Source organism: Pan troglodytes, chromosome 14 (genome assembly GCF_028858775.2).
Source record: "Pan troglodytes isolate AG18354 chromosome 14, NHGRI_mPanTro3-v2.0_pri, whole genome shotgun sequence".
Taxonomy (NCBI): Eukaryota; Metazoa; Chordata; class Mammalia; order Primates; family Hominidae; genus Pan; species Pan troglodytes.
The window spans coordinates 56553701-56567901 of NC_072412.2; the positions used below are offsets into that span (position 1 = coordinate 56553701).

Consider the following 14201-nt stretch of genomic DNA (forward strand, 5'->3'; position numbering starts at 1 on the left):
TCCTTGTAATGGATTTTTAGATGTGGGCTTATTGGATTTTCAAATATATATTTATGGGAATATATTTCATGGAAAGTTTATAAGCTTTTGCACTCTAGGCTTATTTTAATGGTCTTGCACTCTAACAAACAGTGGGTGTGAAAGCTTAATGCCACCTTGTTAGCATTGGTTGTTACCTTTGGAAATAAGTGTAAAAACATTTTATTGTGGTTTTAATTCATATTTCCCTGATTAGTAGTGATTTTGAACATTTTTTCATACTTACTAATCAATTGTCATCTTATAGAGAATTGTCTTTTATATGCTTTGCTAAATTATTAGAGTATCAATATTTTTCTTATTGACTAAAAGTATTCTATAACTTAAGGACATTAATTATTTCTACTGTGTTTGTTGTAAATTTCCTTTCTTGGTTTATACTTTGCCTTTAATTTTGCTTATGATTTTTGACATGCAGGTGTTTTTAGTTTTTATGTAGACATATATACATAAACTTTTCCTTTACACAGATATTGTACTTAGAAAGATATTTCATTTTACAGGAAATTTAACCAGACACTTTTATTTTCTTCTGATTTTTTAATAGTTATGTTTTTGGTTCTTTTTTGTTTTTTTTTTTTAGATGGAGTTTCGCTCTTGTTGCCCAGGCTGGAGTACAATGGCGTGATCTCAGCTCACCACAACCTCCGCCTTCAGGGTTCAAGTGATTCTCCTGCCTCAGCCTCCCGAGTAGCTGAGATTACAGACATGTGCCACCACGCCCAGCTAATTTTGTATTTTTAGTAGAGACGGGGTTTCTCCATGTTGGTCAGGCTAGTCTTGAACTCCCAACCTCAGGTGATCCATCCGCCTTGGCCTCCCAAAGTGCTGGGATTACAGGTGTGAGCCACCACGCCTGGCCTATTTTTGTTTTATATTTAATTACTTAAATCATCTAGAGAATGTGTAATTATGTTTAAATATGCTGTGAGGTAAAGCTGTTAATTTAATTATTTTCTCACCAGTTTAGTTTTTCATTTAATCTGTAGGATTATTTTGTCAAGTTCTAAGAGTAAGTTCCAATGGGATTTTTACTGAGATTTTGTTAGATGCATAACTTACTTTGGGAAAACAAACATCTTTACAAACTTAAATATTCTTATTTGGGAATATAGTATTTCTTTTTAGTTACTCAAGTCTTAAGAATACCTTTCACTAATGTTCGGTTCTTCATCTTCAATAGGTTCTAGACATATCTTTGTACGAGTATGTGTAGATATTTTCATTGCTATTAATGAAATCTGTTTTTTTCCAGCTAGGTCTACCAACTGGTCATTTTGTGGTAAAGTTTTATATTTTTATATATTTATCTTTTAAATAACCAGTTTACTAAACTATTAATGGAAAAATTTTCCATTTTATTTATTTTGGGTTTTATACATAATATAGTATGTAATTTAGTTTTTAAAAATTGCATGCAATTCTTTCTAATAGTTACACCTCTTTTATTATATATTTTACATTATATTACATGGGCTAGAATATCCAGAACAGTATTAAAGAGTAATAATAGCCGTCTTTGTCTAATTGGTGATTTTATTGATGTGCTTTACCATTAATTCTGACACTAGCTGTTGCTAATATGATAAAGACTATCCATCCTTTTATACTTAGTTTCCTTAAGGTTTAAATTAATAATTGGTGTTGGTTGTTATCAGAAAGCTTTTTGGCATCTATTGAGGTGTCTATAAAGTTTTTACTACTTACTATCAAACTGTACCCAAATGTCTAATAAACTCACCCTGGCAGTAGATAAAGGATCAATAGCATAATGGATACATCCTATCTTTCTTAACCTTTGTCAAATATAGTTTTCAATTAGACTTTCTACACTTTTATTAAGGAATTTTGCAGACATATTCATAAGCAATGCTGCTGTTAGGCTTTAGCGTTAGAATTAGGCTAGCTTTCCATTTTTTCCAATGTTCTGGAAGGATTCATTTTGCATTATTATATTCTATTGCTGGAAAATGTTTAAGAATCTTAGAGGTAAAACTATCTAGCACTGGAGCCTTTTTGTTGTTATAGTTTTCTTTAATCTGCAAGAGTTTCTCATCTGTTCTTTGTCTTACTTGACATTTTTGAGTACAGGGTAAATATTTGCTGGAATATTTCTCATTCTAATATTTCTTTTTGATTAAATTCAAGTCATACTCTTAGGGCACCTCCAGGAGTAATATGTCTTTCTCAGTACACCATGGCAGGAATCACAGTCTATCCCAATATCAGTGTTGTTGACTTTGATCACTTGATTAAGGTGCTGCCTACAATTTTCATTGTGAATTATTGTTGATTATTTTTATAATTAATAAGTAATTTGTGGGTAAGTATTCTGGGACTTTGTAAGTATCCTATTTCTTATCAGATGTTTGCCCACTACTTTTAGGATCTGATGATTTTCTAACTTTCATTTCTTCTATATTTATCAGTTGGCATTCTTCTGTAAGGAAGAACTTTCCCTTTTCCTTGCTTCTTCCCTCATTTATGAATTCTTAACAGTATGGATTTATAGATTTTTATTTTATCCAGTGGGCTATATTGCATTATTATTATTAATTTTAATGCTCATGTTGTTTCAGAAGAGCTAGTGGGAGACCCTTCAAGCTGACTTGTGTATCTTTTGGGTATGTTTCTATCATTCTTTAATACATTCCTGCTTCTGTGACTGGAGTTTCAGCCTCTTGTCCTGTGCAAGCCCTGAATCCACCTTTTTTTCAAAGAACCCTGGTTCCTTTCAGTGAAGAATGGTATTTAGAAACCAAGATCTAGGCAGTAGGTATGCTCATTGCTATTGGTATGTCATTGCTTAGGAGCCAAAGCTAGGAAATGTGTGTGTGTGTACAACATGTACACACACATATATACACTATATACTCGTATCAACATTTCTAAATCTATCCATGTATCTATCAGTATTTATCTATGTGTGTGGTTTTTTGTAGATTCCCTTTATCAGGCTGAGAAAGTTTCCTTCTGTTCCTAGTTCACTGAGAGTTTTTATATATAGGTATTTATCATATGTGGATATTGTCAAATAATTTGTATCTACTGAGATGATCAAGTAGTTTTCTTTTTAATAGAGGAATGTCTTTTAATATATGAATTATAATGATTGATTTTTGAATGTTAAGCTAATTTTGCATTCTTGAGATAATCCCTACTTGGTCACAGTATATTATTCTTTTTATATGTAGTATGGGGTTTTTTTGTATCTCTGTTCATGAGGGATATTGGTCTGTGGCTTTCTTTACTTGTAATGATTTTGTCTGATTTTGATGTCAGAGTAAAACTGGGCTTATAAAATGAGTTGGGAAGTATTCTTTCATCACTTATTTTCTGAAAGAGTTTGTGTGAGGTTGGTGTTGTTGCTTCCTTATATGTCGGACACAATTCACCAGTGAAGCCATTTGGACCTGGAATTTTCTTTGGGGGAAACTTTTAAATTACTAATTCAATTTCTATAATAGATGAAGAGCTATTCTAATTTTCTTTTTTTTTCTTGTGCCAGTTTTGGTAATTTATGTCTTTCAAGAAATGTATCCATTTGATCTAGGTTGTCAAATTTATTGGCATAAGTTGTTCATCACATTTTTATTATCCTTTTAATGTCTGTGGATCTGTAGTGATATTCCCTTTTTCATACCTGATGTTGGTCATCTGTGTCTTCTTTTTGCTTTCTCTGTTAGTATAGCTAAAGGTTTGTCAATTTCATTGATCCTTTCAAAGAATCATTGTCTTCTGGCTTGCATAATCTCTGATGAGACATCTATGATATTTCTTATATTTCTTCTCCTTTACATAATGTGTCTCCTCCTCATGCGTTCTTTTAAGATTTTCTTCTTTATTACTAGTTTTCAGCAAGTTGACTATGATGTGTTGATGTGGTTTTCTTTTTGTTTATCTCATTTGGGAGTTTATTAAGCTCCTTGAACTTTTGAGTTTTTAATTTTCATCAAATATGGAAAATTTCTGGCCAATATTTCTTTAAATACTTTTTTCCATTCTTTCCTCCCTTTTCTCCCTATCCCCTCAGCTTCTGGCCTCCAATTTCATGTATGCTGGAACACTTGGTATTGTCCTCCAGGTCCTATCACTGAGTTTCTGTTTTGTTTGTTTGTTTTTTTATGTTCCATTTTTAGACAGTTTCTAGGTGTATCTTCAAGTTTACTTTGATTTATAGCATTTCATCTTCTGTTAACCTTAGTTATTTAATTTTTACTTTAAATATTGTAATTTTACTTATTTATTTATTTATTTTTGAGATGGAGTTTTGCTCTTGTTGCCCAGGCTGGAGTGCAATGGCACGATCTCAGCTCACTGCAACTTCCGCCTCCCGGGTTCAAGTGATTCGCCTGCCTCAGCCTCCCGAGTAGCTGGGATTACAGTCATGCGTCACCAGACCTGGCTAATTTTGTATTTTTAGTAGAGATGGGGTTTCTCCATGTTGGTCAGGCTGGTCTTGAACTCCTGACCTCAGGTGATCCACCCACCTCAGCCTCCCAAAGTGCTGGGATTACAGGCCTGAGCCACCACGCCCGGCCTTAAATATTGTAATTTTTAGTTCTAGACGTTCCATTTGGTTCTTCTTTATGTCTTCCCGTATCTCTTCTTATTATGCTTTCAGTTTTCTTTAAATACTTCAATATAGTTAAAATAGCTACTTAAATGTCCTCATTTGCTAGTTCTATTATCTTTGTTATTTTCTATCTTCTAGGTCTATTTTTCTCCTCTCTCTTTTACTTTATGTTGAAATAATTTTATACTTTTCTAGAAAAGTCACAAAAATAGTAGAGTTTAGATATGATGTTCACCCAGCTTCCCTCAGTATTAGCATACATAACCATACTACAAAGATCAAAACCAGAAAATTTACCTTATTATACTTTCACCTATCTTTCCACTGATACTTTTTTAATTTCAGAATTCAGTCTGTGATGGTACATTGCATTTAGCTGCCACATCTCTTCAGTGTTTTCTAATTTGTAAGAGTCCCGGCCGGGTGCATTGGCTCACGCCTGTAATCCCAGCACTTTGGGAGGCCAGGGCGGGCAGATCACCTGAGGTCAGGAGTTTGAGATAAGCCTGACCAACATGGAGAAACCCCATCTCTACTAAAAATACAAAACATTAGCCAGGCATGGTGGCACATGCCTGTAATCCCAGCTACTCGGGAGGCTGAGGCAGGAGAATCACTTGAACCCAGGAGGTGGAGGTTGCAGTGAGCCGAGATCACACCACTGCACTCCAGCCTGGGCAGTAAGAGGAAACTCCATCTCAAAATAAAAAAAAGAGTCCCTCAGTATTCCTTTGTCTTTCAATGACCTTGACACTTTTGAGAGTAGTAGCCAGTTTTTTTATAAATGCCCCTTAATTTTTGAGATACTTTGAAACTATGTTAATATCCTATTTCTTTCACGATCATTTCACTATACTACTAACTAATAATACTGACAAACACTGTATAGCATTTATGTGCTTGGCATTGATCTAAGCACTTTACATATAATAACTCATTTAATCCCTACAAAAATTATAATCATAGAGTGCCATACGAGCCAGAATAGTGACACCCACCCAAAGCTCAAAAGATGAGAGGAGAAGCTGCTTAAACACTTGGATTATTATCCCTGTTGAAAGTTAGCTTCTTCACAATAGGAACTCTGTACCATTCAAGCTTGTGTCTTGCACGGTGCCGAGCACACAGTATGCAATTGGTAAAGGATGAGTACATGATAGTCAGACAGGTTGAATAATCTCAGCAATATTCTCACTAATTGAGACTTGATTGTTTTTTCCAGCAAAGTAGGGATCTTTGTCTACCTTTAAAGTGCCTAAGCTGTTTTCTGGGTTTCTTTTGGGTCCTTGAATATGCCAAGCTGTTTCCACACTGGTGCCTTTGTATGACTGGTTTGTCTCTATGTGCCTTTTTCTGAATCTTCACAGGACTGGCTCCATCTTGTTATTATCACTTATCTTAATCACTTTTCCAGAGACCCAATCCTTGACCTTCCTCCCCTACCCCCACCCAGCTCCTACTCAGTACTCTCCATACCATTTTCCTGCCTTACTCTCTGCATAGGACCTTGCCTGACTGCTTCACATATAGTCATGCCCGGCACAGCAATGGTTTGATTGATGGCAGACTGCATATGCGATGGTGGTCCCATGAGACTATAACACAGAGCTGAAAAATTCCTATCACCTAGTGAGTTGTAGCCATCATAACATAAGGTTGTAGCACATTGCATTACCTTTTATATGTTTAAATAAGTTTAGATATACAAGTACTTACTATTGTTTTACAGTTGCCTACAGTATTCAGTACACTAACATGCTATACAGGTTTGTAGCCCAGGTGCTCCTGGGCAGTAGGCTGTACCATATAGCCAAGGTGTGTAGCAGACTACACCATAGGTCTGTATAAGTTGTATAAGTACACTCTGTGATGTTCACACAACAACGAAATTGCTTAGCAACACTTTTCCCATAACGTATCCCATCATTAAGCAACACATGACTGTACATACACAGCACCTAACTTGGGGTTGCATACAGTAGACCTTCAACAGATGTTTGTTGCATGAGAGAATTAACCAACCAACCAATACATCAATCCATCCTGGACACCCCAGACAGGTGTTCAGCAATACAGTGTTGGAGTCCTTGACAGCCTTGTGGCTAAACCTTGAACTTCAAGAGTCGTTCTGAGAATGAGTTTTCTGTGATGCATTAGTATTTGAAGTCCAGGGACTTATTCATAAACTCACTCATAAACTTGTATGGGCCTTAAATTTGTGTGTTAATGTTGCTGGTAATAAATGAAATAGATACAGTCTTTAATCTCTCCGGATAAAGGGCTGTGAATTTTCTTCTGTCAGTTGATTGAACTGCACTTACTGGAGTCATTTTACATAGCATTTAGAGATTATTTATATTAAGCCCACAACCTAAATTATTGCAGTTTGAGAATATATGTGGTTTTTATAAACTCTTTGTATTCACAGAGGCTTGAATAGGAGCTCATGTTATGATTTAGCTACAAATTATTTGGGAATTTGGTAAACTGGCAATTTTGTTTTCTTGCCTGTTTCACTTTACCTTTGATGCCAAGTTGAAGATCTCACTGGCAATGTACAACATAACTGAGCTGAATAATAATTGAAAAGTGAAAAACAAAAGGTATTACACATACCAGGTGCCATTTTGGGGAATAATATTAGGAATAAATCCATGTGGGTTTATAGTTATACATAAAATGTTCATATACACACATAACACACATAAACACACATATATACACATAAGTACACACAAACATAAATGCATACCCACATATGGCACAGATACAGACTTAAATCTACATAGCCTGTCCTTTAGAATTCTTTAAGGAATTTCAGACTAGAGCCTTTTTAGACTCTTGTACTAAACATTAGGATACGCTAGCCTACTTGAATCCTTTGGCCCTTTGCTTCTCTTACTTACATCATTTTTCTCTTTGATTAATGTGCCAAGTTTGGGAAAGCTTCACAACATTTCCACAAACTGCAAAACCACTTGGCTACATAGACAAAAGCCTCCATCTTTTTCATCAAGCCATATATTTTTTTTTTCTGAAACTGATCACAGGTTACCAACATTCTTTTTTATTTCTAGTTTATCTTCAATTTAAATTTACCTTGTACTCTCAGACCCTGTCATCTTTCAAGGTTTGTGCTTCTCGGTTCTGCATTGCCAAAGAGACTCTCCTCTGTAAGGCTTAAATTGGATGTCAAGTGGAATTGTCTTTTGTTTGTTCGAATCTGTTTCATATTGTGCTGCTGTCCATTCCCAAAATCATATTTCTCTTATTTGGGGCCTTAGCAAGACACAAAGGCAAGCTCTAAGTGAGAACCTAAAGTGTACCTGTTTTCTTACTAAATGTACAGTGTTGTTTATATTGTATGCAAACTTCTGACAACAGTGAACAGATATCTTAATCTTTAAAAATATAAATAAAGTGAAAAAAGGACTTCACATCAACCATGTTTCAGTACTAAACAGACTAATTAATACAACATGGCAGGATTGTTCCTGGTTGTAGTCTCAGTTCCGCCTTAATTCTGTGAGCCATGGAGGAAGTCATTGGCATCTCTGGCCCCCAGTCACTTCTCAGCATGAAATGGGACTATATCATCAAGATTTTTTATGTCTTTCCCTCCAGCCGCTGGTGCTTGGGGAGCCATGTCTCCTTTACACCTGGGAGGAAAGTGCTTTTAGAGTTATCTTTCATGCAGTGCTTACCATGCACTAGGCACTCCCCTAAACTCTTTAGTTGAACCAGCTCATGTGTTTTGCTGGAAGAAAGTCTGGAAGAAAATACAACAAAATGCTCATACTGGGTTTTGGGGTGCCCATGATATGTGTATATGTATATTTCTTTTCTTCATTTTTCAAAGATTATTTCACTTTGCCATAGAAAGAAATACAAAGAACACAATTGTTGGAAAGTAATAACAAAGACTGGCAAAGCGCATTGTGATTTTTAAAGCAATTTTGACATGAATTTATGTGTTTAATCTTTCCAGGAGCCATATGGCACAAAGGGTATTATTTCTCTTGTTTTGCAGTTGAACAAGGGAAGGTCAGCTCATTTTCCCAACATCACACAGCTAATGAATAACTGAGCCAGAACTTGAATTCAGGACCTCTCACATCCAGACTCTACCACATCAAATTCCCTTTCCCCAGTGGCTCTAACTTTGACTCTGTTACATCCTAGAACATCACCTCTTTACCAGATATGAAAGACAACCTTTTCACATAGTTTAGGAGTTGACTTTCTCTGTTCTTAAAGCTGATCTAACTTGACTAGCTGCCTTGTATTACATATTTTCTCCCAAACACCCCTTTCTCTAGGACGAATCCAAAATTTGGCAATCTTGGGAGTTAGCTATGTCATAGTCAGATCTCTTGGAAGACAAAGAGCTCCAGGTCTAGAGAAGCAAGTTGGAGGGTGTTTTCCAAGTGTACTTAGAAAATGTTTATGAGCTTTGTCCTCATCTGAATAATCAGAAGATATGATTTGATTTTTACACCTTGGTATACACTTGGAGATTACACAGTCCTGAGGTTTATATATTCCCCAGAGCCATTAGACTGACCAAAAGGGTTCGTCCCTATGTTTCATAGTATTTTTACAGTTCTCACAGCAATCACTTATCAGTATTTAAATTGACCTTAGCTGGGCACAGTCACTCACTTCTGTAATCCCAGTACTTTGGGAAGCTGAGGCCAGAAGTTTAAGTCCAGCCTGGACAACATAGCAAGACTGTTTCTACAAAAAAATAAAATAAAAAATTAGCCAGGTGTGGTGGCACACACCTGTAATTCTAGCTACTTGGGAGGCTGAGGAGGGAGAATTGCTTGAGGCTAGGAATTCAAGGTTACAGTGGACTATGATTATAACACTCCACTTCAGCTTGGGTGACAGAGCAAGACCCTGTCTCTTAAAAAAGTAAAATAAAATAAATTAATCTTTACAACAACCCTCCAAGGTAGACCAGAAAGAGGTGGTATCCTTATTTTATTGATGGTCTGTGTGAGGTCATACAGACAGTAGGTGGCCAAGCCCAGATGCCAAGCCTAGGCCTCGTTCCTTTTGTTTACCCAAGGTTCCTATTCATACCATTGTATGACCATTTAGCCTTAAATAATCTGTTTTAATTGCAAATTTTATTTTAAGAAAGGAAAAAAATCACATTTATTCTGCTGCATCTTCTTGCTTTATTCATAATGAATTCTGCAGGTCAATTTATCCTCAACGATGGCAAGCCAGAATTTAAGTAAAGCTTCTACTTAGCTGGTACATTTGCATGTCAAATCTTTAATTCAGCTGTCAGTGTTTTAGCATTTACTGTACTTTCATTAATAAATGTTATTTTGATGGTCTCAGGCTAATCAAGACTATTTGAAATGGGGGACGGCACCAAATGAAATTTACAGAGAAATCAGAGCTTCTTCATGGACTTTAAAATAATTGTTACTTTACACGTGTTTGAATCAGAATACTTGTAAAATTAAAGTTAGACATGTTGTTAGTTCTTGCATAAACAAGCAAAAGAGGCTAAGGAATCAACTTAGATTTATTTGTTCCTTTAAGAGCATGTACTGAGCACCTGCTGTGTGCTAGACATGTTGTAGATAGAGGAAATGCGGATATCAACATGGCAGGCAAAAATAACCTGCCCTCAAGAATTTCCATTCTAGAGCGAGTAGACAGATGATATCTCAGATAGTGCCAGGGCCTATGGAAAAAGCTGACCAGGCAGGGCACTGAGTTCTGGGGAGTGGGTGGTCAGGGAAGGCATTGCTTCCTTCTCATCCACATTCTGGCATAGAAATTTGATTTCCATGTACATGGTTTTTTTTTTTTTTGTAACATATAGCTCCAGAATAAGTTATTTTTAACTTTGCACTCAATAAAAAATCAACTTGTAGTAATTAAACTTGTTCAGTACATTCTTCACAGGGACATTAGGTGCTACTACTTCTATCAGCAACAAGTATATGCTTATCTATTTTTTATACATTGGAGTCTACACAAGGCTTCCTGCTTTTTATAAAAGGAACTGCCTCTTTACAAAAAAAAGAAAAGAAAAATGGTTTAAGAATTACTCATCTCAGAACGTTACTTTCATGTATTTCTTGTATTTTATTTTTTTTCCTATAAGATGGTGCCCATCCCGTAAGTTTGGGCCACCCCAACGTTATATTTCACTCCCTTTGAACATTCAAAGAAAAACATACTTCTTGGTGTGCTCTCGAGGAGCCTGCTATGAACCCTAGTATGAGATCTCGGAGGCTGGCCACGATGGGAATCCCTTCCTGTGTCTGAGGTCATCTCTTAGAAGCGAAAATGCTCAGCTGCCCTCAGGACCAAACCCACCAGCCCTGCGTTCTGTTCTAGGAGCTGCAGATGGTGCTTGGGATTTCAGGTGACTGTTTCTCCTCACCAGGACACACCACATGTTTTCCTTTCCTCTCTAGATGGCAGCACAAAGACAGAAAAGGGGCAAGTGATGGTGGTGGCTCCACGCAAGGCTTGGCGGTTTTCCCTGCAACTTCAGACACTCCCAGAGGACTCGGACTTTTTCTTCTGCACTTTTTTGGAAAATCGCCAGGTGCCAAAAGGTGTATTTTAAAGCGCTGACTGTAAAATGCTTTATTTCTTTGATTAGTACCACTAGTCTATGTGGGCAGCGGCATTCCTCCCTGGAGCACTCAGCTAGGCGGTTCCGTCCAGGAGCTTGAAAGCATCCCAGCAGTGCACCTGTTCAGTCTGAGGACCTCAAGCTTGGGTCAAGCCAGCATGTTTTAGGTATGGATGTGGTGACTTAAAGTACTTGATTGTCTTGATTTCACCCTGAAAGCTTTGGCAAACCAAGTTTCAACCCTTACTTTAAAAATCTGACACTGCTTTACTCCATATCAATTTGGAAGCTTCTAATTCATAAATGTACCTAAATGTTGGCATTTTATCTCTCCAGGAGTTATTAAACATTTCTTCCTTTTTAGAAGATCTGTCCAGTATGTGTATTATTTTATTTTTCAGAGTAAGGACATAGGAGATGAGGGAAGGTTGGAAGTAGATGCCAAAAAGTGATTTGGTGGGGAATCTGGTGCGTAGTGAATATGTTTTAGCAGGCAGTGGGAGGTTTTGTGCAAAAATGTCTGTGGATTTGAGCTGGCTTGTCCACTTGACATGCAAGAGGAATGTGTGGGTGCTGCTCAGCTGATCTTCCCGCATTCACACAGGACCCCAATCTGCTTCTTCAGGAAATAATTTTGTTTCCGAATCTCTGACTACAAGGAGTATTAATAATTAGATCCTAGTTCTGGGAAGTAGTCTACCACTTTTCCACACCTCCCTTCACATGTAGAAATTTTTGTTAACCTCAAAGGACTTTAAAAATTCCTGCCCTTCTGTAGTGGAAAAGTGAATCTTCCCTCTGCAAAAACCAAAGCCACTAGATACTGATAATGTCCAAGTTTGTCACTAGAAACCCTGCTATCTTACCTGTGCCCCAAGTTTCTGTTCCAACACTTTAAATTCAAACACCTAACATTACAAGATTTCATTGGGTTGTTTTTTTTCTTTTCACAAGTAATTCATGATACATTGTCACAAAAAGAGAAGGCAGAAGTGATCCCCACCTCCCACTGCCAGCACTACTCAGGCTCCCCTGGGTGACTGCATCCTTGACCCTGAATCAAGCATGTTTCTTAGTTATCCAGTTTCCCATTTCCAGTTTCTATCTTTTTCCTTGCAGCCCGAGCAGCCCTACAGTCACTGTTCATGCAATCCATTTCATCTAAGAATCCAATCCTATTGAGCTCTCCTTCAGAAATACCTCATGGGAAAATTAAAATTAAGACAAATCAAGAAATAGAAAACTCCAGCACTTGAATAAGCCCTTTTCTCTTTTTTATTTTTTTATTTTTTTAAATGAAATTTATTTATTTATTTATTTATTATACTTTAAGTTTTAGGGTACATGTGCACATTGTGCAGGTTAGTTACATACGTATACATGTGCCATGCTGGTGTGCTGCACCCACTAACTCGTCATCTAGCATTAGGTATATCTCCCAATGCTATCCCTCCCCCCTCCCCCCACCCCACAACAGTCCCCAGAGTGTGATGTTCCCCTTCCTGTGTCCAGGTGATCTCATTGTTCAGTTCCCACCTATGAGTGAGAATATGCGGTGTTTGGTTTTTTGTTCTTGAGATAGTTTACTGAGAATGATGATTTCCAGCTTCATCCATGTCCCTACAAAGGACATGAACTCATCATTTTTTATGGCTGCATAGTATTCCATGGTGTATATGTGCCACATTTTCTTAATCCAGTCTATCATTGTTGGACATTTGGGTTGGTTCCAAGTCTTTGCTATTGTGAATAATGCCGCAATAAACATACGTGTGCATGTGTCTTTATAGTAGCATGATTTATAGTCCTTTGGGTATATACCCAGTAATGGGATGGCTGGGTCAAATGGTATTTCTAGTTCTAGATCCCTGAGGAATTGCCACACTGACTTCCGCAAGGGTTGAACTAGTTTACAGTCCCACCAACAGTGTAAAAGTGTTCCTATTTCTCCACATCCTCTCCAGCACCTATTGTTTCCTGACTTTTTAATGATTGCCATTCTAACTGGTGTGAGATGGTATCTCATTGTGGTTTTGATTTGCATTTCTCTGATGGCCAGTGATGGTGAGCATTTTTTCATGTGTTTTTTGGCTGCATAAATGTCTTCTTTTGAGAAGTGTCTGTTCATGTCCTTTGCCCACTTTTTGATGGGGTTGTTTGTTTTTTTCTTGTAAATTTGTTTGAGTTCATTGTAGATTCTGGATATTAGCCCTTTGTCAGATGAGTAGGTTGCAAAAATTTTCTCCCATTTTGTAGGTTGCCTGTTCACTCTGATGGTAGTTTCTTTTGCTGTGCAGAAGCTCTTTAGTTTAATTAGATCCCATTTGCCAATTTTGTCTTTTGTTGCCATTGCTTTTGGTGTCTTAGACATGAAGTCCTTGCCCATGCCTATGTCCTGAATGGTAATGCCTAGGTTTTCTTCTAGGGTTTTTATAGTTTTAGGTCTAACGTTTAAGTCTTTAATCCATCTTGAATTGATTTTTGTATAAGGTGTAAGGAAGGGATCCAGTTTCAGCTTTCTACATATGGCTAGCCAGTTTTCCCAGCACCATTTATTAAATAGGGAATCCTTTCCCCATTTCTTGTTTTTCTCAGGTTTGTCAAAGATCAGATAGTTGTAGATATGTGGCGTTATTTCTGAGGGCTCTGTTCTGTTCCATTGATCTATATCTCTGTTTTGGTACCAGTACCATGCTGTTTTGGTTACTATAGCCTTGTAGTATAGTTTGAAGTCAGGTAGTGTGATGCCTCCAGCTTTGTTCTTTTGGCTTAGGATTGACTTGGTGATGCAGGCTCTTTTTTGGTTCCATATGAACTTTAAAGTAGTTTTTTTCCAATTCTGTGAAGCAAGTCATTGGTAGCTTGATGGGGATGGCATTGAATCTGTAAATTACCTTGGGCAGTATGGTCATTTTCACGATATTGATTCTTCTTACCCGTGAGCATGGAATGTTCTTCCATTTGTTTGTATCC

General features: G+C 37.1%; 1 protein-coding gene across 12 annotated transcripts in view; it reads left to right on the plus strand.

Moving 5' to 3' along the window:
- RNASEH2B (ribonuclease H2 subunit B) overlaps nt 1-14201 on the plus strand; it is an 83003-nt gene that overhangs the window by 47731 nt on the left and 21071 nt on the right. For 3 of the 12 annotated variants that reach the window (XR_010150742.1, XR_010150744.1, XR_010150743.1), the window contains exon 10: nt 11065-11395. The exons of 4 other annotated variants lie outside the window; for them this stretch is intronic. Coding sequence is in view for 4 of the 8 variants with exons in the window: in XM_016925295.3 (XP_016780784.1) it covers nt 1295-1321; nt 11065-11097 (60 nt within the window). In the remaining 4 variants the exon portion in view is untranslated. Of the gene's footprint in view, nt 1-1294; nt 1322-11064; nt 11595-14201 lie in introns of those variants that run through there. 5 more of the 12 variants (XM_001158160.8, XM_009426980.4, XM_063792566.1 and 2 more) reach the window with 3 other exon arrangements.